Raw genomic sequence first — 25,802 nt, 5'->3', positions numbered from 1 at the left:
TCTTCGAGTCATGATCAATGTACCTTTGAAGTTTCATGATCCTAGGCATAAGCGTTCTTGAGTTATCATCTGGAAACAATTTCACTATTTCGGGTCACCGTGACCTTGACCTTTGACCTAGTGACCTGAAAACAATAGGGGTCATCTACGAGTCATGATCAATGTATCTATGAAGTTTCATGATCCTAGGCCTAAGCGTTCTTGAGTTATCATCCGGAAACCATTTTACTATTTCGGGTCATCGTGACCTTGACCTTTGACCTAGTTACCTGAAAATCAATAGGGGTCATCTACGAGTTATGATCAATGTATCTATGAAGTTTCAATATCCTAGGCCTAAGCGTTCTTGAATTATCATCCGGAAACCATTTTACTATTTAGGGTCATTGTGACCTTGACCTTTGACCTAGTGACCTGAAAATCAATATGGGTTATCTGCGAGTCATGATCAATGTATCTATGAAGTTTTATGATCCTAGGCATAAGCGTTCTTGAGTTATCATCCGGAAACCATTTTACTGCTTTGGGTCACTGTGACCTTGACCTTTGACCTAGTGACCTGAAAATCAATAGGGGTCCTCTGCAAGTCATGATCAATGTATCAATGAAGTTTCATGATCCTAGGCATAAGTGTTCTTGAGTTATCATCCGGAAACCATGTTACTATTTCGGGTCATCGTGACCTTGACCTTTGACCTAGTGAGATGAAAATCAATAGGGATCATCTGCGAGTCATGATCAATGTACCTATAAAGTTTCATGATCCTTGGCATTAGCGCTCTTGAGTTTTCATCCGGAAACCATCTGGTGGACGGACTGACCAACATGAGCAAAACAATATACCCCCTCTTCTTCGAAAGGGGGGGGGGGGGTATAATGAGAAAACTGCCCCCCTCCCAGCAGCCATGTTATTCAACTGACCGGAACCATTTTTGAACTCAACTCTTGTATCAAGGAAACAAATGTTCAGAGCAAATTTCATGAAAATTGGGCCAAAAATGTGACTTATACTGTGTTCACATGTTTTCACTATAAACATATAGAGAAAAATGCCCCGCAAACTGGCGGCCATGTTTTTTCACCGATCCCAACCATTTTCAAACTCGTCCGAGATATCAATAAAACCAATGTTTTGACTTACTTTCATGATGATTGGGCAAAAATTGTGACTTCTAGAGTGTTTACAAGGTTTCGCTATAGCCAAATAGGGAAAACTGCCACTATATACATATAGAGAAAAATGCCCCGCCCACTGGGGGCCATGTTTTTTCACCGATCTCGACCATTTTCGAACTTGTCTGAGACATCAATTGAACCAATGTTTTGACCAACTTTCATGATGATTGGGCAAAAATTGTGACTTCTAGAGTGTTTACAAGGTTTCTCTATAGCCTAATAAGGCGGCCATGTTTTTCAACGGATCGGAACCACTTTTGAACTCAACCAAGATATCATTAAGAAAAACATTTTGACAAAGTTACATGAAGATTGGGCATGAAATGTGACTTCTACAGTGTTTACAAGGTTTTTCTTTTTTTTTACCTAGTGACCTAGATTTTGACCCGCAGCGATTTTCCTCCTTCTTTATAAAGTACCGGTAAACGGTACTTTCCCAATAGAGCGAAAATTCCCAAAATTCCCAATGGAATTTAAACATTTAAATACAGTAGGCGTTTAAGACTTAAAGAATTTTTCAATGACTTAAATAACCCTGATACCCAGTCTAATATTATTAATAATGATGAAGACTTTCAACGGCCATTCTTCAATAAACGCGAATCTACGTTTACTCCATTCGCCGGTAGAGACATGTACCTTGACTTTTATATCACAGCTATCACAGAAGAAATATTACAGTCCGCTAGTAAAAAACGACAGTATAGTAATATTACTAAGGAGGAACTAGCTTCACTTCGAAAACTGTCCCAAGATGATAGCATTGTTATCAAGAAAGCCGACAAATCTAACACTATTGTGATTATGAACAAAATAGATTACAAAAATGAAGTTTTACGTCAACTAAACAATGTAATTCATTATGAAAAACTACCCAGCGACCCATCAGAAAATGTAAAAAAATGTATCATCAATTGCATTGCAGATATACAAAAATCACATGCCAGCATTGAAAACGAATTTGATGCGTTACCACTGGATATAAGGTCTCCATTTTTCTACATTTTACCAAAGATTCACAAAGAAACAAATGAAAATCTTCCGCTTAAATACCCCGGTCGTCCAATTGTGTCAGCATGTAATTCACCTACGGAGAATATTTCGAAATATATAGACTCCATTCTCAAACCATACATGTTTGAATTGCCGTCTTTCATCAAAGATACAACAGACTTCATAAAAAAGCTCAAAATAAGACAGTTAATAGTAAAGAAACCTATCTCGTCACTCTAGACGTGTCATCGCTTTACACGAACATCCCACACGACGATGGAATCAAGGCTTGTGAAGAATGTTTACATAATGGCAACATTAATAGCAACATAGTTTCTAAATTGTTACGACTTGTACTTGAAAATAACTATTTTCAATTTGATGATGATTTCTATTTACAAAAAATGGGTACGGCTATGGGTAGTCCAATGGCGCCAGCATATGCCTCTCTATTTATGGGAAAACTTGAAAAAGATTTCCTTAAAATATGTGAACATAAACCGACACTGTGGTTTCGCTTTTTAGATGATATATTTATGATTTGGGACCACTCTTTAGAAAAGCTTGAATTGTTTATTGAAGCATTAAACCGTTTTCACCCCAACATGAAGTTTACGTATTCTGCTTCTAAGAAAATCGTGTCTTTTCTCGTTGTGGCTGTTTCTATTAATGACGACTTAACACTTCAAACAGATATACACATAAAGGAGACCAATAACCACCAATATCTTGACTATACGTCATGCCACCCTAAACAGTGTAAGGACGGAATACCATACAGTCAGGCGAAGCGATATAGACGTATTATATCGGATGACAACAGTTTTAAATCGTCACTTCAAGACCTCAAGCATCATTTCAAACAGCGAGATTATCCGGAAAAAATTATCGATTGTGCATTTGAAAAAGTTTCTGCTCTATCTCAAGAAGACGCATTACAGTCCTGCAATAAAGCAAAAACAAAAGTTATCCCATTTACAGTGGAATATAATCCGTCATTGCCAAACATAGGAGCCGCAATAAACAAGTATTGGGACTTACTTAACCTGTCACAGAAAGAAGAAGTGAAAAGTGTGCATGAAACTTATAAGCCAATACTGGCGTTTAAAAGGCCTAATAATATAGGAAACTTCATTACACGTGCTCAGTTTACGAACAGTTTGAACAGTTCACGTGCGTCCAGTGCCTGTGGAAGAACACGTTGCTCCCATTGTAAATCCATACACGTTGGAGAAAAATTTAAAAGTACAGTAACAGGCGAGCAATTTAATTTACAGAAGAATATGAATTGTGCATCTAAAGATGTAATATACCTCATTACATGTAAACAGTGTAAGAAACAGTACGTTGGACAAACCATGCAACCGGTGTCAAAAAGAATGAACAGTCATCGATTTGAAATAAGAAACTTTTCTAACCCTGAATTTTCAACTTTGGTCGCATCACATTTTAATGAAGATCACCACAGCGCAAATGACTTTTCCTTTATGCCAATTGATGTTGTTAATAACAACATAGATCGTCTATGTAAAGAAACTTACTATATACATAGACTTAAAACATTACACCCTAATGGTATGAATAACAAAGTTCTTTTTAACATAAAAGACTAGCTCTTCAATTTAATTAAGCTTACTTTTGTTTTTTCCTATTAGTATTTTTATATATAATTTTATAGGAAATTGTGTATTCTTGAATCCGAAAGTTAAGCTTAATTTAATTAACGTTCATTTTATTGACGTACATTTTCCCGCATTTTAATGTACGTTAAGTCAATGACGTAACATCCGCTTTCTGTTATTATTTGTATTATCCTGATGAAGGCGTAAGCCGAAACGTTGATAAAAAAGGAAAGAAAAATATGTGTTTTTGTTGGATTTATCATACTACAAATTCCCAATCGGCATCTGAAAAAATCCCAATCGGCGTCCGAATTTGTTCTCATCGAAAGATCGAAAGTTTCGTAACAAAACCCAACTTTCGGCGAGCGAACAAAGAAAATCGTATAGTTGTGTGTAACCACGCGCTCGATTAATTTCGGGTTTTATTGTTCAGCGCGTTCAATCAATAGAGTCGTTACTGTTTCCGGTTCTTTTGTCAGGCAGCCAGCATACTGTTTTACGTCGGTTTGTAACCTTATCGTAGTTTGAAATGAGTCATAATAGCAAATATTATGCAAAAAAAAACTAAAAAAAGAGTCATCAGGCAAGTGGATCCCGTTTACTGACGCAGTTCGGTTTCAAGATTTCAAACAATCTTTGCATGACCAATCGGAACCGTCTATCACAGCACTAATGATGCTGTGCAGAGAGGGATGCCAGCAACTGAGTGATGATCAAACATCAAAGATTATTGAAATTTTCAAAAAAAATGAAAGAAAGAGACATTGCTTTTTAAGAGATTAAAACAACTAGTAATTGATTTTGTGTGTTCTTTATAATATTTTGTTATTTATAATATATAATAATTATCCAAACTTCACGACGCGATTTTCCCAATTTAAGGATTTCACGACTCGATTTTTCCCAATTTTGAGGTTTTCACGATTTAATTTTTCCCAATTGGACCAGTACGGGTACTTTTCCCAATTTGACAAGGAAAATCGCTGACCCGGCACAACCCAGTTTCGAACTCGGCCGAGATTTCATTGGGACAAAGCTTCTGACCAAGTTTCATGAAGATGGGACAAGAAATGTGGCCTCTAGAGTGTTTACGAGCAAATGTTAACAGACGGACGGGCATACGACAGACAAAGACAGGTCACAAAAGCTCACATGAGCAATCAGGTGAGCTAAAAAGTGCATCACAAATGGGGTACCAAGTTAACATTGTTGGAAGCTTTGGTCTATTTCATAATATAAAGTGGTAAATATAGTCTGTTTCATTATAGAACAGGCGAATTCGTTGAATTGATATCCCACGCCAATATGCTTCTGGACACAAAAGTGTTATATATGACACTCAAAAAATCATTTTTTCAAGATACAAAGGGCCATAACTCCATTATTAACAGATGGTGTACAATGCCATTTGGCATGCATCATCCTCTTATCCAAATATATACTCATACCAAGTTTCATTGAAATCCCCCAAAGCACTTCTAAGATATGGCTCCGGACACACAAAAAAGCATTTTTTCAAGATACAAAGGGCCATAACTCCGTTATTAACAGATGGTGTACAATGCCATTTGGCGTGCATCATCCTCTTATCCATATATATACTTATACCAAGTTTGAATGAAATACGCCAAAGCACTTACAAGATATGGGTCGGGATGGACGAATGGAAAGACGGACGGACAACGCCAAAACAATATCCCTCCGCCTATGGCGGGGGATAACAACTGGGAACAATACAAATTGCTATCGCAGGGTTTTGCAAGCTTTGAAAGAAAATGATGCTTTCCATAATTGCACATACCGCTTTGGACACCTTGTCAGTATTGAATAAGTATAAGAATAAGTCCAAAAGCAGGTCAGTGTCACCATGGCTCAGCAGGGGTTCCGCTGTCGATCGCCACTGGCGCCAAATGGCGCTAAATTTTTTAATGTGGCTCCAATTTTTTAAAAGTGGCGAATTTCAAAAAATCGGTAAAATCCTATCCGAAAATGTACTGCGAGTCAAAAGCACGCGACCGAGTATTAGCGGCCAGCGTCTGTCAGTTGTAAATATTGATTTACGACGATGTAAGCGACCTACAGTGCGGAGTGCATTAGAAATCACCGAAGCGTGTAAGTGTTACAAACGGTGTTTTTACTGCTATTGTCAAGTTTTATGGGGGGTTATTATCGGATTAACGGCTCCTTTATGATATTGAGCAATAAGTTAAGTAACACGGGGACAAACTGTCACGACGATCAATAATTATAATGATTATTAGGGCCGCTATTTCTTTGTTAAAATCAAAACCATGGGGCTGGCAAAAGCATTTAATTTCTCCACAGCAACAAATAAAAACTTGTTTCAACAGGTATTTGTGAGCATTTCTGTTTAATAGATTCATTATTGTAATGTTCTGAGAAGGATATAAATTGATTAAGATAACAACAATTTCTGAATTAAATATAAAACATTCACTCGATGTACTATATTTCGGATATGTTAAATTCGGACATTTAAAGATAGGGACATTTATGTGTTGGTTTGATGTTGATAGTTTGTAAAAATATGTTTTATGTTATTTCAGGCAACTAGAATGGATGGTGGCAATTATCTGGGCCTTTCTGTCAGGAAAAAGGCGTGAACAACAGTCATTTAATTGAACCTGTAAATCATCCACCACTAACAGAAAACTTGTTAACAACAGAAACTGATGTATATCATTTCCAAATGACCAAATATAACTGTTAAACACTTTGAAGTGAGATGCTTTATTTTCTGATTCCCTTTCAAATGATGAACATTGGTGTGATTTTATGTTTAAATAATTAATTTCGAAACATTTATGCAGCATACTGTTTAATACATTGATGTTAACATTATTATATTATTTTGGTTATCTGTGTTGCTTATCAAGTTGAAAAAAATGTTATTTATATACAAATAAAGTTTATTAAGACTTATGAAGGTATGACTTATGAAGGTACTTATTGTTTTTTTAATGAAATAACATACTTTTTAAAGTGATAATATAGTCAATGACATTAATGTAGTAAGGTTTCTTTAAATGATTGTTCTTATAAATAAGGTGGAATAACCGACAGTATTCACGCCGCGAAAAAGTGGCGACAACTTTTTTTGGGCCAGTGGAACCCCTGCTCAGCTAGGATTTAAAAAGGGCAGATTTATAAACAATAATGTCTCAAAAATTATTTTATTTATTTATAAATAATATAAAGAGCTGTGCGAACCCTCGGGACGGAAGGACAGGGCATGGCGCCCTTCCTATCAGGCCTAGCTGGTGCACTGGCAGTGTTTTTTTTCCTTCTTTGGATGGGTCTGGTAAACGGACCCGTTCCCAATGACCTACGGACCCGTTCCCAAAATGAACCGGACCCGTCCCAATTGCCGAAAAAATACAAAAAATCCCAATCAAAATTTAGTAAACAATCCCCGAAAAAGCCAACTTGACGTATTTCGAGACCGTTTTAAGTTTCGGCCGATTTGACTTCTCAATCAATGACTGTTTTAAACATTTAACGTTACATTCGTACATTAAAAACGTGTATGTTATCATTTTTATACTCACAAGTCCTAAAACTACACAATAAACATTGAGAAAACACATTTCCTTGATTAGACATAAATTATCCGAGTAGTATTAAATTGCTACGTCATGACCTTCGACATTGCAAATGGCCAACGTATTGTAAGTGTAACATTCAACCCGCGTTCAATTCAAAGCTGGCGATTCAAATTACAAGTAATGGTGATTCAATAATGGAGAAAGCATTAACTGGATTTAACAAACGTTTGATAAGGTTTTTTAAACCAGATAACAACAAGGAAAATTTGGATTATTAAAGTTAAACATGTAAGGCAACTTAAGTGTACATATTTCGGACATGTATAGTATTCGGATAAACAGTAATAGATGTACTAGATGCCCCATGCATTAAGGTTGTGTTTTGTTACAAAAGCAGTCATAGGAATGATGATAATATAATTATGATAAATATGTGATGAAAAGGTGCTACCGGTAAATATTTTAATTTACTTAAATGTTTTAAATATCGTAAAAAGTTCGGCATCTGTTTCGTCCACCCATTCCCCTCGGTACACTGCAACAATAATAAGCACTTAGTGCTCAGATAAGGCTATGCAGCCTGCGGGTGTCTGGACTCTCATCAGCCCAGAAAGACACCATTCTTGATATATTTAAAGGAGATAAAAACAGAGAACTCTGTAACAATCTGTGTTCTGATAGCATGTTGTTGTTTGTGCAAGACTGTGAATGAAAGTTAATGTTGCTTTCCTGTGTCATTTAAAGCTGACAAAAGTTAAACAAAGTCATATTAATACCATTCTCCAATTGGTACAATTCACAACTTGATTTTTCCCAATTTGAAGATTTCACCACTCGTTTTTTTCCCAATTTAGTGATTTCACGAAGCGAAAAATTCCCAATGGCATGGGTACCCAATTGGGTGAAAAAAATCACTGACTGGTGTCATGTTTAAAACAAGAGCACCGCCTTGCGGGTGCAGACCGCTCATCTATTTTTCTTTTTAAAGGTGTAGGGACCTATCTCAATTTCAATCACAAAGGAGGGAGGGGTGGAGTGGAGAGGGGTGTATAGTGTGTGGGTGTGGTCATTTATTACATTATTTTCAAAAATTGCAAAAATAATGCCAAAAAATAAATAATTTTTTTTATTGCGCCGCTTTGAAATTTTTGTTTGTTAGTTTTTTTTACCTTTGACCTTGAAGGATGACCATGACCTTGAACTTCCACCACTAAAAATGTGCAGCTTCATGATAACGCCGCTTTGAAATTATTATTGTTTTGACCATTGACCTTGAAGGATGACCTTGACCTTGAAGAATGACCTTGACCTAGAACTTCCGCCACTCAAAATGTGCAGCTTCATGAGAACGCCGCTTTGAATTTTTTTATTATTTTTTTTGACCTTAAAGGATGACCTTGACCTTGAACTTCCACCACTCAAAATGTACAGCTTCATGATAACGCCCCTTTGAATTTTTTTTATTTTCTTTGACCTTTGACCTTGAAGGATGACCTTGACCTTGAAGAATGACCTTGACCTTGAACTTCCGCCACTCAAAATGTGCAGCTTCATGAGAACGCCGCTTTGAATTTTTTTAATTTTCTTTGACCTTTGACCTTGAAGGATGACCTTGACCTTGAAGAATGACCTTGACCTTGAACTTCTGCCACTCAAAATGTGCAGCTTCATGAGAACGCCGCTTTGAATTTTTTAATTATTTTTTTTTACCTTGAAGGATGACCTTGACCTTGAACTTCCATCACTCAAAATGTACAGCTTCATGATAACACCTCTTTGATTTTTTTTTATTTTCTTTGACCTTTGACCTTGAAGGATGACCTTGACCTTGAAGGATGACCTTGACCTTGAACCTACACCACTCAAAATGTGCAGCTTCATGATAACACCGCTTTGAATATTTTTTTTGACCTTTGACCTTGAAGGATGACCTTGACCTTGAAGAATGACCTTGACCTTGAACTTCCACCACTCAAAATGTGCAGCTTCATGATAATGCCGCTTTGAAATTTTTTATTTGTTTTTTTACCTTTGACCTTAAAGGATGACCTTGACCATGAAGGATGACCTTGAACTTCCACCACTCAAAATGTGCAGCTTCATGAGAACGCCGCTTTGAAATTTATAAAAAAAATTACCTTGAAGGATGACCTTGAAGGATGACCTTGACCTTGAACTTCCACCACTCAAAATGTTCAGCTCCATGAGATACACATGCATGCCAAATATCAAGTTGCTATCTTCAATGTTGAAAAAGTTATGGCCAATGTTAATTTTTTTTTCGGACTGACAAGACAGACTGAATGACATACTGACGGACAGTTCAACTGCTATATGCCACCCTACCAGGGGCATAAAATTTTTTTTTTGGGGGGTAGTGTGAGGGTGTGGTGGTCATTTATTAGATGATCTTTAATAAAAAAAAAAATTAGGGGGAGGGGGATTCGGGGGGGGGGGGGTATGTCAGGTAAGAGTTGTTTTGTCAAAGTATCAATCGTATCTAACCATAAATAAAGAAGTTATGGCAATTTTAGCAAAATTTAATAATTTGACCTTGAGAGTCAAGGTCATTAAAAGGTCAAGGTAAAATTCAACTTGCCAGGTACAGTACCCTCATGATAGCATGAAAGTATTTAAAGTTTAAAAGCAATAGCCTTGATACTTTAAAAGTAAAGTGGATCTAAACACAAAATGTAACCATATATTCAAAGTTACTAAGTCAAAAAAGGACCATAGTTCCGTAAAAATGACAACCAGAGTTATGCAACGTGTCCTTTACTGTCCCCTTGTTATAGTTTGCGAGTGTTCCAAGTATGAAAGCAATATCTATGATACTTTGGGGTAAAGTGGACCAAAACACAAAACTTAACCAAATTTTCAAGTATAAAGGGCACATTATTCTGTCAAAATGCCAGTCAGAGTTACATAACTTTACCTGCACAGTCCCCTTATGATAGTTAGTAAGTGTTGCAAGTATGAAAGCAATAGCTTTGATACTTAAGGAATAAAATGGACCTAAACACAAAACTTAACCAAAATTTTCAATTTTCTAAGTATAAAAAGGGCACATAATTCTGTCAAAATGCAAGCCAGAATTATCTAACTTTGCGTGCACAGTCCCCTCATGATAGTAAGTAAGTGTACCAAGTTTGAATGCAATAGCATTGATACTTTATGAGAAAAGTGTACCTAAACGCAAAACTTAACCGGACGCCGACGCCGACGCCAAGGTGATGACAATAGCTCTTTTTTTTTTTTCAAAAAATAGATGAGCTAATGATGTCAGGTGATATCTGTGTATTGTGCTCATAGATTAAACCCATGCAAATACCAAAGCTTTGCAGGAAAACATGTTTAATCTAAGACAAAATGTGTCATTTTTATAAATAACCAAGCATTTGGACCCTCTGAACGAGTCCAAAAGTAGTTTTATGCCAAAGTCAAAATGAGGTAATGAACTAATTTTCAAAGCAAGGTACCGCAAATCAGTATATTTCTCCTTGCATCTATAATAAATGCTGGGGGCATAAACAATAATAACACAATTTTTTCAAATTAACTAGCAATTTGCAAGCATGCAAGTCTAATTTTCGAGCTCTATGTGTGTGGAGACCACGCTAAGTATAGTCCTGATGTGTAATAAAACAAAATATGAGATTTATTTTAAGTGCCACAACACGAACTGTCAACTGGAATTTCTAAAAAAACAACTGCCTTGGTAGGGTTTTCCTTTGTTATTCCTACCTGTATTTGATACAAATAAATGAGCTCATGCTTCAGCTTCAATTGGTCTATCAGAGGGGAAGTTTGCCCAAATGGGAAATCAGGGGATTAATTTTCCGCTTTTATGGAATTTTTGTTTAAAGGAAATCTGTTAAAGACAAAAATCCAGTTTAGACAGAAAGTGTTTTCCCTGGTAATCTGTGACAATACTTTCCAGTCATGCATTAAGCCCAGTTTATCCCGAGACCTGCTCAATTATTTATGTGGGTCCAGTTACACACACAAATGTGTACCACATACTGTCTTAGATGATATTTTGAAAACAAAAATACAGTTCATAAGTAGAAATTCACAAGTAAGTTTTGCACTTAAATGATGTATTATTGCTTGATTTATCCCTTTGTGTTGTTCAACAACTCCATTAACAAGAATATTTATACAAGAGGGCCATGATGGCCCTGAATCGCTCACCTGACTAACCTTGCCACATCAACTTAAATTCTATCAGCCCATATACAATCCCAAGCCAGATTTCATTAATTAATACATTCTGACAAAATTTCAAGATGTGATGAAAACTGTGACCTCTTTCATCTACACAAGGTTTTACTAGCATTGAACCTAACCTAATTTTTGACCCCAGGTGACCCATATACAATCAGGGCTCCCCCTGGCCCAAAAATTTCGATAGCCAACATTTTAGCCAAATGTAATTTTTTGTAGCCAAATTTTAGAAACTGTAGCCAAATTTTTAGCAAAGCATTAGGAACCACCTGTTGTAAGTGTAGGCTAAGGGGTGTAAAAGAAGAAACTACAAAACAAAGCTTTAATATGTTTATTACTATAATCATCATGTGTGCATAACAAAAATGAACAGTTTACAACACACCATTTACAGAAGTACATACATCATAACTTACTCAAGCACATGTTCATAAAATAAGCATATGATAAATTTACATTACATGAGCACATGATATCCTGAACATACATTTTAGCAGAAGGCCATAATCCAAATCATGTGTGCATAACAAAAAACAACAACAGTACAACAAAACATTTATAGATATACACACATCATCACTCAAGCACATGTTCATAAAATAAGCACATGATAAATTTACATTTCATGAGCACATGATATCCTGAACATACATTTTAGCAGAAGGCCATAATCCGCCTCAACTTCAATCCAGCCCAAATCTTGAAAGCACGTTTGAAATAAAACTTTTCCATTGATGGGTTGTCTATGGACAAAATCAACAAGTTCTCCAAGTTTTCAATTTTAATAGAATTTCTGAGAGATGTTGAATGTCAATTCCCTTTCTACCAAGCAAATTAACTACATTCTCATATATGCTCTCTGCATTTGCTCTTTGAAGTTCAGGCATTCCAAACTCATCAGTTTCCAAAAGTCTAACATAGGTCACTAAATTTTGCTTCACTGAAATGTCTGTACTCTCATCGATCATGATACTGTACTTGCATGATGTCTGTATCTTCTGGAGAAGATCACTCCTCAGAACGTCTGCCATACAGTTTTGAAATTCAGACACACTGGAGCTGGGTTCATATGACGTGTGGCTGTCAACACGAAGGCCATTGAGCTGGGTTGCACCCTGAAAATATATTAATACAAATTTGCATCCTGAAAATATAATTTATGATTTCAAGTATATTTTGCTCAATATTTGTAGCAAACTTAAACAAAATCAAATTAAATCAATCAATTTAAAACAAATCAAATTTGTTTTAAAGATGTTTTATTTATTTTTTACCTGCAAGACACACAATCTGTTCAGGTCTGTAACCAGCGATGATGTGAGAGTATGTTGTGCAGCAAAGTACACATTAGTCATAGCCGACACTACAGCCACTTCATTTTTGGATATTGATGCAGCCTGCGCATTTGTCATTGATGTTTTCAGACTTCAAGCTTGTGAGGCCTCTTTGTGTTGTGAAATAAACAAAATTAAATATGCTAAATAATAATAAAATAGTAAATTTCAAAACAAAAAGGTCATTTTGAAAAGTGTCAATATATATTTATTATGAACATAACAACATATTATTGTTATTTTTAATATATTATTAATAATATAAAAACTGTTCATGTATATTCATTTTAATATTGATTGTCATTCTTTTTTATTACCTTTTGATTTTTCGTTTTGAAATGTTGTCTTTTTTCAACATACAGTACACTCCACGCGTTTTCCCCAATTTCCCTCCATACTCCGCGGGTTTCGACCTGGAGGGAGATTAAGAAAATCCCGCTATACGCGGCGTTTGCATGATTTTGGACGCGGCGGTTAACGATCGGCAAAACTGATAAACCGACGCAGCGGCCCTCGGCGTTGGCAACGCGGGGGAAACTCCGCGTTTTACGAGATAACGATCAATTTAATTTTGTTTGACTTCCTGATTTTCAAATAAAATTACATTTATTACAAGTACATACATGTACATGTAGTATAATATTTACAACTAAAAAAAACAACCAAGATAGATCGATCCCGACGTGGTTGTAGAAGTAGTTGTGGTTGTATAGAAAACTCGTTGATTTACGACACACAAAACGTCGTCTTTTAACTAATACTTACCAATTAATATAAACACAGTTTGCAACATTGTTTTTATTTTGATAATTTAATCCAAAGTTTTCATGTTAGCAGGTGATTTTCTATAATGAACATGTATACAAATGACCAAGGACCCTAAAAATCTCGCAAATCTGTGTGAATTGACAGTTTGACGTAATCAAAGAAAAGCCGCTTCCTGTCTAAAGGCATAACTTACTCAAGTAAACACGTTCAACGAATGCATAAGGAATGGTTTTTATTGTCGGAACAAAGTCTATTCTCTGCTCGCTAATGCATTGATTTTCTCTTTGTTTGTAGGTTATTCCATTGATTGCTAAAAGGTGGTAACTATTGAGTTGATAATTGCATTTAATATTCACAGTTGTATTCTTGTTGCGTCGACATTCTAAACAATGTTTACCAGTAATTATGGACCAAATCGGCAGAGTGACATTCACACATGTTAATCCCTTTTGTCAAAACACCGAATACAGCAGTCTACACAATAGGTCAGTAGACAAGCTTTGCGTGTTTTCATAACGTCAAACACTTAAAATCCAGTTCCGCCCAGATGTCTTCTGTAATCAGTTTACAGTACAATTAGTGTTAAAATAATTACTCTACTAAAATACCGTAACGATAAAGATTCGGCGTGTTCAATTTGAAATTATTTTAGAGGAAATATCAACTTATTCGCGATATAATTTCGTTAATAAATACCAAAGAAACTTTTAACCTTAATCAACCATGTTCTCTGCGCTACAAAGTTTGTATAAAAAAAATCAATACACGCACGCTTTGCAGGAGTATACATTGTACCTTGACCTTGTACATTGCAGCATAATTTTTGCGCGCTTTTGTCGGGAAATATACATGACTGTATATTGGAAGCATTTGTAAACGTCGTGTTAACAATTAAAAATCGTAGTGTGTTTCGGATTACTAATTATTATTCTCATTTGGAAATTTTACGGAATATTTATTTTTGTGTCGTATGTGTTATGATTTAAATATTAATTTGTCAAATGTATTATATTAGACTAATTCATATTGTAGACGTACCTGTGAATTAAAAAACATAATTTTTATACGTATTAATTTTCTATACAATTATCTTTTTATACATGTACTACAGTATTTAAACAATTTATTATAACAATGTTTTTATTTTTTGGCATGCCCAGTAGCACACTGCTAACGCGGCGTTGCGCGGCGATCACTGATAAGAACGGAAGGTGTCTGCATTTACCGACTAGCCTAAAGTAATACACGCCGCGGGAATTAGCGAACGCGGCGTAACGCCGAGCGTTTTATCGAGTTCACCTCGCTCTTCCAACGCCGCGTGAACACTCGCTAGCAGAAAAAACCCGCGGAGGGAGCGCGTTTTTTGGGGAAAACGCGTGGAGTGTACTGTACTACACCCAAAGTGAATGAATTTGATTTTTTGAAACTGTATGCTTATTTTGCAATACATCGTTTTTGATTTTGCATTATAGTCTAACCACTTTAATTCCAAAAGCCAAACATCTTTGAATGATCTATTATCAGATTTGATTTTATTTAGACCGTGTCATTAGATTCGTCAGTGTCCAAAGGACGCTTATTGCCTATGGTCGCCATAATGGCAGTCGCAATTTCTGACACTTTCGCCGAAAATGTCAAGAGTTTTATACCCGTTCATCTATCGTCATTCACAATTGTAACACATTTCGCCTTTAATCATTACAAACATTACGAACTTCTCGAAATTAAAATCAATTATCAACTTCTTTACTTACGTTCATTGTGTGACAAAGTTGATAATTCGCTAACGGCTTTTACTCAAATTGATTGAAATTGGCAGCAATCTTTAATCTTTAATCAGATGTAATTGTTTTATTTAAGCCGATAAGATGTACGATTACACCATTGTTTTGTTTTCACACCAGTCATTTTCCTTTGTCTCGATCACCGGTTCTGACCAGTGTTAATGCCGACTGCGTATCAATTTTTCGGGTCAATAACATGGCGATGTATTGAAGCACAGTCTACAGCTGAAAGAGTTTATTATCTGGGACAGCATTTGTCAGGAAAAAAATTGTTTGCCAAAAACGTTATTTTATTCGCTGAATTTGCTAAATTTTCGCCATTGGCGAATCTGACGAACGGCAGCGGGAGCCCTGTAACGATTCAAAATCAGTTATTATCAGGATAAACATTCTGACCATATTTCATTAAGATCAGATGAAAACTATGACCTCTACTGTCTACACAAGGTTTTTCTATTATTTGACCTAATGAACTAGTTTTTGACCCCAGATGACCCAAATACAATCCCAACCCAGATTTCATCAAGATAAACATTCTGACCAAATTTCATTAAGATTGGATGAAAACTGTGACCTCTATTGTCTACACAAGGTTTTTCTATTATTTGGCCTAGTGACCTAGTTTTTGACCCCAGATGACCCAAATACAATCCAAACCCAGATTTCATTAAGATAAACATTCTGACCAAATTTCATAAAGATTGGATGAAAACTGTGACCTCTATTGTCTACACAAGGTTTTTCTATTATTTGACCTAATGACCTAGTTTTTGACCCCAGATGACCCAAATACAATCCCAACCCAGATTTCATCAAGATAAACATTCTGACCAAATTTCATAAAGATTGGATGAAAACTGTGACCTCTATTGTCTACACAAGGTTTTTCTATCATTTGACCTAGTGACCTAGTTTTTTACCCCAGATGACCCAAATACAATCAAAACCCAGATTTCATCAAGATAAACATTCTGACCAAATTTCATAAAGATGGATGAAAACTGTGACCTCTACTGTCTACACAAACAAATTGTTGACGGACACACGCACGCACACATACACGCACGCAAGCACAACGGAGGCAGGACATCACACGGTCACATAAGCTCACCATGTCACTTCGTGACAGGTGAGCTAAAAATTAAATTCCTTACATGCAAATCCAAACACACTCTTTTGGTGCTGAGACACAGGTCATTCGCGATTTTCCAATGTGTACTTACCGCAACATGACTCGTGCACAACAATATGTACCGGAGCAATGTCATGATTATCAACTACACCATCACTGTCAACTGACAATAACTCATCCTCATGAATAGGATTTTTTCTGCATTCAGCATTATAGTCATTTAAGCAACTGTCAACTGTTGTACACTGGTCTATTCCATCATTAACACTTGTGCATTTAACCTCCTTTATAGCATTAACACTTTTCCCCTGTGTTTCTTTATTAACATTCTTTGTCTTCATCATCTAAACTTGTGAATTTCATTTAATATTACTATCACCAACTACCTTTTTCCATTAATGGCGCAAACAATATAATTGCTGACTGCTTAAACCTTGTTACCTCATGTAAGTATTTAAAATCTGCATTAAGAAGTAGAAGATTTATTATTATAGCCTTCAAACCGCTTTCTTTATGACATTCTACTTTGAAATCACTGTAAAAAAATTAGTTATACATCCATATAGTGGCTTATTCTGCTGATATGGTATTTCACTTTCACAGCTCAGGTGAGTTTTATTACTACCATTATCTGATATAGACCTGATATGGTCTTGCTACTGTCCAAATCTTCTCAAAACTCACTATTGGTTTTAACAAATATACAAGTCAATCGCTGATGTTTGCCACAATGTATCATTATTTTGTGATGTATACAGGACAAACTACACTTCAGTACAATACCTTTTCAGGTATTTATTACTTCCTTTCGTGCCAGTTAGCCTTCTCGTTACCATCATCACATCCAGTTTCCAATTCATGTTCATGAGAGACAAATACACAATTAATCTATTATTTCCATCACAAAGTTTTTATGATCAAATTATTCAATGTTTGTCAAAATGTTCGTCAAGTGAAAAAAAATGCGTACAATTAATGAATTATTTTATCCACCACTATTGATTTGACCGCATAGTTATCATAAATAACCTCTTAATACTTAAACAACAATGTACCATTGATTTAAACAAGAAAAGCCACTGTTTTTATAATTGTGGCAGATTAATATTTGATAAAACTTTTTTCCAGATTAAGAATTATATAGGCAATGTGACGACATATTGTTATATAAATGTTGTACAACCCAAGTGATTTGGTAATAGCTAAATCTGGTATATTTTATCTTATTCTCACTTGATTTCTGTAAGAAGCTATTGTTATTAATCTCTAAATATTCACAATCAGACCTATGTAAACACAAGGGTCATAAATATTTAATGAATGCAGCTGTGTGTCTTAAAATCCATCAACTTGTACTTGTCTCCATATAAAATTACCATCAGCTTTTGAAAGCCTATCAAGCAATGTTCGGTGTACATTGTAATCATTTAACAAATCTTCCAACAAATTTATTTTTTCTAAAGCAATATTTCACTTAAGAAACATTTATTTAGGGCATAAAATGAAAGAATATTTCATGTGAATCATGAATGGTAGAATGAGAGAATAATGCATATCTGAGGTGAGCATGTAGGGACTGGTGGTGTGCATACATACCAATTAAAGCCTCCATGCATAATTAATCACATAATTTAACTATAACTATCAATTATCCACATACATGTAGCAATGGGAATAAAATGTCTGTAAATGTGCAGAGAATCTTGGTGTGAACAAACAAGGTACAGTCTTAATGGTGAATTGATTCATAGTCAACTAGTAGTTATACAGTTTTCCAACAACCCAAATAAACTATTTGTGCTATGGACTTACAAAATGTAAGAATAAATCTTGAGCAAAAATAATGCCGACAACCAAGTTATTATTACAGTAATTAAAATTCGTCAGAAATAAAAATGTCTGCTTTCTTTTCAAACAAACAAACAATTTTGTTAGTTCACTTTTTCAGTACAAAAGAAATTTGAACTTTTGCTACTTGTAATATGCTTCCCTTAAAAAAAAAATCAACATCAATAACAAAATGACTGTTACTGTACTGAATTACTTTCCCATTTAAAACCCCCATAGAAACAACACATTTTAACTACTACCACTAAACCGCACAAAAATTAATCACTATCACCATAATTAATCGTTATATCAAATAAACCGGATAATAATTGTTACTGCATTGGTTAGCAAAACCTGTCACACAGACTGTGCTGCATGTATAACTGTTCAATTAAGAGATTTGTCCACTGAGTGGTCGACAAGAAACTAGTAAGTAATCGCGAGGCCATGAAAAGGTCTTTTGCAAAACCAATTTTTTATTTGCCAATGACATCACATAAATATAGGATCTTGAGTGAGTGGTCGCTTAGTATTGAATTTATTAAACGAGTCATCTAAATAAAGATAAAAACGAGGCTTGCCAAGTTTTTATCTTTATTTAGATGATGAGTTTAATAAATTCAATATAAAATGACCACGAATCTAAGATTCTATTTATATTATGACCAACACATTTTCTTTTATGCTCTTTTTACTGTTTGTTCACTTTGTAAAAGAGTTTAACTGAAGAAATTCGCTGGAATAATGACGTCATTTTTGTGAAATGACTTCATTTCACAGTTATTTATCTAGTGTAATAACATCCGTGTAATAAACAAAATTGAGCATTACGTTATTTCACTCCTGGAGCGTAGGTCATGTTATAAACACAAGTTACAAGCTGCTTGGAATATATAAGGTTACATTACACTAAATCATTGTGTATCCCTCCGTGGTCCATTCGAAAGTAGTGCCTATTACTAAAGAGCTCCTTTTTTCTTCTTGAATAAAAGCCATTTAACAATGTGAGGCATGTCTTTTGTGGTTATTTGTAATATCCTGTATGTGTCTGGAGTACTTTGATGCCTTGGAATGGAAGTTAACTGAAAAGATGAACTTTTGGGGGTGTCTTTCTTTTGTGTGGGGCTTTTGTCGAAATTTGGCTTCTGAAACAGGTATTTCTACAGTGAGTGCATTAAACTGCGATTTACTTTCTTATAGGCTGCGAAGCTGCGAGACAGTATGTTTTTGATTGCAATTATTGGAAGAGGAAAGATCCATATTTAAAATGATACCAGGTTCGGAAAAATTGATACGTCGGAAAGGCAAGAAAAATTCGTTGAAAGAGGTCAGTTTTATAATGGGACCCTATGGGAATCCGAATTAGTGTAATATAACCAATAAAATATATGCCCTGAGCTAAATTACTTATTATTTTTTATAAATGCATGTGATATTCTTCACTCCAATTTTTTTTAAAGTAACTTCACTGTCATCCAGTCAAATCTTATAAAACAACATTAGTCATACAACAAGAGATGTGTTCGTCAGAAACACAATGCCGCCTATTGCGCCGCTTTGAAATTTTATTTAATTTTTGACCTTTGACCTTGAAGGATGACCTTGACCTTGAACTTCCACCACTCAAAATGTGCAGCTTCATGAGAACGCCGCTTTGAATTTTTTTTTAATTTTAACTTTGACGTTTAAGGATGACCTTGACCGTGAAGGATGACCATGACCTTGAACTTCCACCACTCAAAATGTGCAGCTTCATGATAACGCCGCTTTGATTTTTTTTTTACCTTTGACCTTGAAGGATGACCTTGACCTTGAACTTCCACCACTCAAAATGTGCAGCTTCATGAGATACACATGCATGCCAAATATCAAGTTGCTATCTTCAATATTGAAAAAGTTATGGCCAATGTTAAAGTTTTCAGACGGACAGAGGCCATATATTTGACATTTGACCTAAAAGTATGACCTTGACCTTCACCTTTCACCACTCAAAATGTTCAGCTCCATGAGATACACATGCATGCCAAATATCAAGTTTCTATCTTCAATAGTGAAAAAGTTATGGCCAATGTTAAAGTTTTTTTCGGACTGACAGACAGACTGACTGACATACTGACTGACGGACAGTTCAACTGCTACAGTACACTTCACGCGTTTTCTCCAATTTCCCTCCATACTCCACGGGTTTCGACCTGGAGGGAGATAAAGAAAATCCCGCTATACGCGGCGTTTGCATGATTTTGGACGCGGCGGTTAACGATCGGCAAAACTGATAAGCCGACGCGGCGGCCCTCGGCGTTGGCAACGCGGGGGAAACTCCGCATTTTATGAGATAACGATCAATTTAATTTTGTTTGACTTCCTGATTTTCAAATAAAATTACATTTACTACAAGTACATACATGTACATGTAGTATAATATTTACAATTAAAAAAAAACAACCAAGATAGATCGATCCCGACGTGGTTGTAGAAGTAGTTGTTGTTGTATAGAAAACTCGTTGATTTACGACACACAAAACGTCGTATTTTAATTAATACTTACCAATTAATATAAACACAGTTTGCAACATTGTTTTTATTTTGATAATTTAATCCAAAGTTTTCATGTTAGCAGGTGATTTTCTATACTGAACATGTATACACTGTAACTCCAATATAACGCGGATGACGGGGTCCAAGCCACGCAACAGCGTTATAAACGGACAGCGTTATAAGTTTTGAGCTTATTTAATTAAGAGGGCTATAAAAACATGTAAAGTATAGCCTATAATATAGGTCCTGTGTTATGTCATGCTGTGTTGTCATCCGCAAATACATGCATATAAACCGAATCGAACGATAACAGTATACATACCGCTTTTTTAATGTGCACATTTATCCGATAATCCAATATAATTACAACATCACTTACGAAAAAATAATGTTAAACATTTATGACAAGAAATATGTTTACGAATTTTGTAAACAAATTCATATGCCTACGCCATTTTTCAGAAAAATTAGTACAGTGCATTATGGGACACAGCTTTCATTGGACGAGCGAATTTAAAATTAGATTGAATGCAATACGATACATATACAAAAAAACATTTTATTGCGTCATATGCAGCATGTGAAAAACGTGCTTTCCGTGGACTTTCAGATAACGGGCACAAATTTAAGTGCATCTCACACACAGATATTTTTATTTATCAAGCATGTGTAGCATATAATAAACGATAACACACTTACACAGCCATAGTTTATACAATGAAATACCATACACAATAAATACAAAACATAAACAGGTAATCGTTTTAAATAACTTTAATTTGATAATTATTCCGCTTGCACTTGCCGTATTGAAATTAGCGCACTGAACCGCTCTGATAGGGAATACATGTAATAAACACAGACTCGCGAGTTTTCACACCTTTTTTGACATTACACAACAGATTAACACCAATTAACTGTCGAGTGTCGTTCAACCTCTAATCGATTAAAATCAGTTAAGCGGACGGATAAAGCAATCAAGCTGTGATCGACGGCTTCTTTGAATTTTCTGAAAATACATGAAGTTGCATAACATGGATTTGAATCAGAAATGGAAGGTTGGAGAAAAAACGGGATCCAAGGACCCCCCCGCGTTATATTGGACACAGCGTTATAACGGACCGCACTATATTGGAGTTACAGTGTACAAATGACCAAGGACCCTAAAAATCTCGCAAATCTGTGTGAATTGACAGTTTGACGTAATCAAAGAAAAGCCGCTTCCTGTCTAAAGGCATAACTTACTCAAGTAAACACGTTCAATGAATGCATAAGGAATGGTTTTAATTGTCGGAACAAAGTCTATTCTCTGCTCGCTAATGCATTGATTTTCTCTTTGTTTGTAGGTTATTCCATTGATTGCTAAAAGGTGGTAACTATTGAGTTGATAATTGCATTTAATATTCACAGTTGTATTCTTGTTGCGTCGACATTCTAAACAATGTTTACCAGTAATTATGGACCAGATCGGCAGAGTGACATTCACACATGTTAATCCCTTTTGTCAAAACACCGCAGACAGCAGTCTACACAATAGGTCAGTAGACAAGCTTTGCGTGTTTTCATAACGTCAAACACTTAAAATCCAGTTCCGCCCAGATGTCTTCTTTAATCAGTTTACAATACAATTAGTGTTAAAATAATTACGCTTCTAAAATACCGTAACGATAAAGATTCGGCGTGTTCGATTTGAAATTATTTTAGAGGAAATATCAACTTATTCGCGATATAATTTCGTTAATAAATACCAAAGAAACTTTTAACCGAAATCAACAAAATTCAATGTTCTCTGCGCTACAAAGTTTGTATAAAAAAAATCAATACACGCACGCTTTGCAGGAGTATACATTGTACCTTGACCTTGTACATTGCAGCATAATTTTCGCGCACTTTTGTCGGGAAATATACATGATGACTGTATATTGGAAGCATTTGTAAACGTCGTGTTAACAATTAAAAATCGTAGTGTGTTTCGGATTACTAATTATTATTCTCGTTTGGAAATTTTACGGAACATTTATTCTTGTGTCATATGTGTTATGATTTAAATATTAATTTGTCAAATGTATTATATTAGACTAATTCATATTGTAGACGTACCTGTGAATTAAAAAACATAATTTTTATACGTATTCATTTTCTATACAATTATCTTTTTTATACATGTACTACAGTATTTAAACAATTTATTATAACAATGTTTTTATTTTTTGGCATGCCCAGTTGCACACTGCTAATGCGGCGTTGCGCGGCGATCACTGATAAGAACGGAAAGTGTCTGCATTTACCGACTAGCCTAAAGTAATACACGCCGCGGGAATTAGCGAACGCGGCATAACGCCGAGCGTTTTAACGAGTTCACCTCGCTCTTCCAACGCCGCGTGAACACTCGCTAGCAGAAAAAAAACGCGGAGGGAGCGCGTTTTTGGGGGAAAACGCGTGGAGTGTACTGTATATGCCACCCTACCGGGGGCATAAAAACAACAATACACATAACAAAGTTAACAGAAGAATTTTCAATATTTTAGTTTTCTAACTATATCAGTAACCTGTAATAATGTTTCACTTCATACAAAATGCTTTAAATAGTCTTTTGAACAACATTTTTGTTACGTGTTTCAAATGCAAGATACGAAACCTCAACTATAACAACTAATGCAACAAGAGCTGTCAGAGGACAGCGCGCTCGACTATTGGAGTGCTTGACAGTATAACGTAAGCCATCATGAAGAGGGGGGGGGGGAGGTATAATGTGGGTGTGTGGTCATTTAATAGGATGATCTTTCAAAAATTTGGGGAAAACATGATGTGTTTGTGAAACACAATGTCCCCCTATATGACGTTTGACCTTGTAGGATGACCTTGACCTTGTGAAGGATGACCTTGACCTTTCACTTCTCAAAATGTGCAGCTCTATGAGATACACATGCATGCCAAATATCAAGTTGCTATCTTCAATATTGCAAAAGAATTCATAAAATAAGCGATTTGGGCCACATATATTTGACCTCTGACCTTGAAGGATGACCTTGACCTTTCACCACTCAAAATGTGCAGCTCCATGAGATGCACATGCATGCCAAATATCAAGTTGCTATCTTCAATATTGCAAAAGTATTTATAAAATAAGCGATTTGGGCCACATATATTTGACCTCTGACCTTGAAGGATGACCTTGACCTTGACCTTTCACCACTCAAAATGTGCAGCTCCATGAGATACACATGCATGCCAAATATCAAGTTGCTATCTTCAATATTGCAAAAGTATTCATAAAATGAGCGATTTTGGCCACATATATTTGACCTCTGACCTTGAAGGATGACCTTGACCTTTCACCACTCAAAATGTGCAGCTTCATGAGATACACATGCATGCCAAATATGAAGTTGCTATCTTCAATATAGCAAAAGTTATTGCAAAATGTTAAAGTTGGCGCAAACAGACAGACCAACAGACAGACCAACAGACAGGGCAAAAACAATATGTCCCCCACTACTATAGTGGGGGACATAAAAATATTTTTTTTTGGGGGGGGGGGGTTCCTGGGGTGGGGCATGGGTGATGATTTGGGTGGAGTGCATTGTGGTATGTCAGGTATGTGTTGTTTTGTCCAAGTATGAATCAATTGTGATCATAAATAAAGAAGTTATGGCAATTTAAGCAAAATGTTCAATTATCTAAGTATAAAAGGGGCCATAATTCTGTCAAAATGCTTGATACAGTTGTCTGCTCTTGTTTATAGATTGGGATCATGTTGGTTAAGAAGTATGCAAAATATGAAAACAATATGTCAAGGGACATAGGAAATATTTGGGGTGGTACGCAAACTTTAACATTTGCACGCTAACGCCGGGTGAGTAGGATTGCTCCACTATATATATTTCATATATAATAGTCGAGCTAATAACCCATCTATTTATTGAACAATACATTGACAACATAATCTGAAGCAATTTATCATATATATAGGAATAGGAATGCATCTTATGGATTTTTTATATTACAATGGACATAGAGAACTGGAATTATGCAAGTTTTTCAGTTTATACAAAAACAACATAAGTATGTCAACTGACAGCACTCTTGATAAGTAAACCACATTGCTGATATTTCTTGGTTTATTTTTGCATAATCTGAATTAATACTTGAATGGTGGTAGACACAAACAAACCCCAGCCATTGTGTGATCACACTCTACTTGAAATGTAAGATTATATATTTAAAATTCAAATACAAAGCAAGCACATCTTGACATGGGTGGTCAAGCGTTACAACCTCATCAAATAACATGGATCGAACATCAACATTTTAAACTTTTTTTCAGAATCTACCAGAACTAAATGTCTGTAACATAAAGATTAAAATTTAATTTAATCCATTTCCCTTACAATGATGTAAAGTAAAAAGTAATCTAACAAATGTTCTTACCCACATATGGCATTGAGACAGGTAAGTTGAGAAATTTAATGAAATATTTGCCTTGTTAGGTGTATTAATATTTACTGTTGGCACTCAATTACTATAGAAAGTGCTCTTACAATCAATGTACAAGTCAATACTAACAAGTGGTACTTGGAGCTTGGAGGTACAGGTGTAAGTATGTCTATTTATCACCTTTCAAGCCAACAATAGTTACTAATTTTTTCAATTTCCTCTCGGTATTGGTTGAGTTTGCACCAAAGTCATGACATATCAATCATTGTTCCTGACAAATATAAGTAACTTATGATAAATATCACATGGAACACATTTATACCTTTGCTGAGCAAATGGTAAAAAACAGAAATTGACAAGCTTCTTGTCTCATCCCAAATAACCAGAACATTAATTTG

General features: G+C 35.5%; 1 protein-coding gene across 16 annotated transcripts in view; it reads right to left on the bottom strand.

The window, feature by feature from the left end:
• Positions 1-25,802, bottom strand: part of LOC127865158 (regulator of G-protein signaling 12-like) — a 168,068-nt gene that overhangs the window by 129,921 nt on the left and 12,345 nt on the right. For 4 of the 16 annotated variants that reach the window (XM_052405064.1, XM_052405065.1, XM_052405066.1 and 1 more), the window contains exon 1: positions 16,694-17,200. The exons of 1 other annotated variant lie outside the window; for it this stretch is intronic. In XM_052405064.1, coding sequence (XP_052261024.1) covers positions 16,694-16,946 — 253 coding nt within the window. In that variant the 5' untranslated portion in view covers positions 16,947-17,200. Of the gene's footprint in view, positions 1-16,693; positions 17,201-25,802 lie in introns of those variants that run through there. 11 more of the 16 variants (XM_052405054.1, XM_052405056.1, XM_052405058.1 and 8 more) reach the window with 4 other exon arrangements.

Source organism: Dreissena polymorpha, chromosome 1 (genome assembly GCF_020536995.1).
Source record: "Dreissena polymorpha isolate Duluth1 chromosome 1, UMN_Dpol_1.0, whole genome shotgun sequence".
Taxonomy (NCBI): domain Eukaryota; kingdom Metazoa; phylum Mollusca; class Bivalvia; order Myida; family Dreissenidae; genus Dreissena; species Dreissena polymorpha.
Note: the sequence above shows the minus strand (reverse complement) of the source record. Positions and strands in the feature narration are given on the sequence as shown.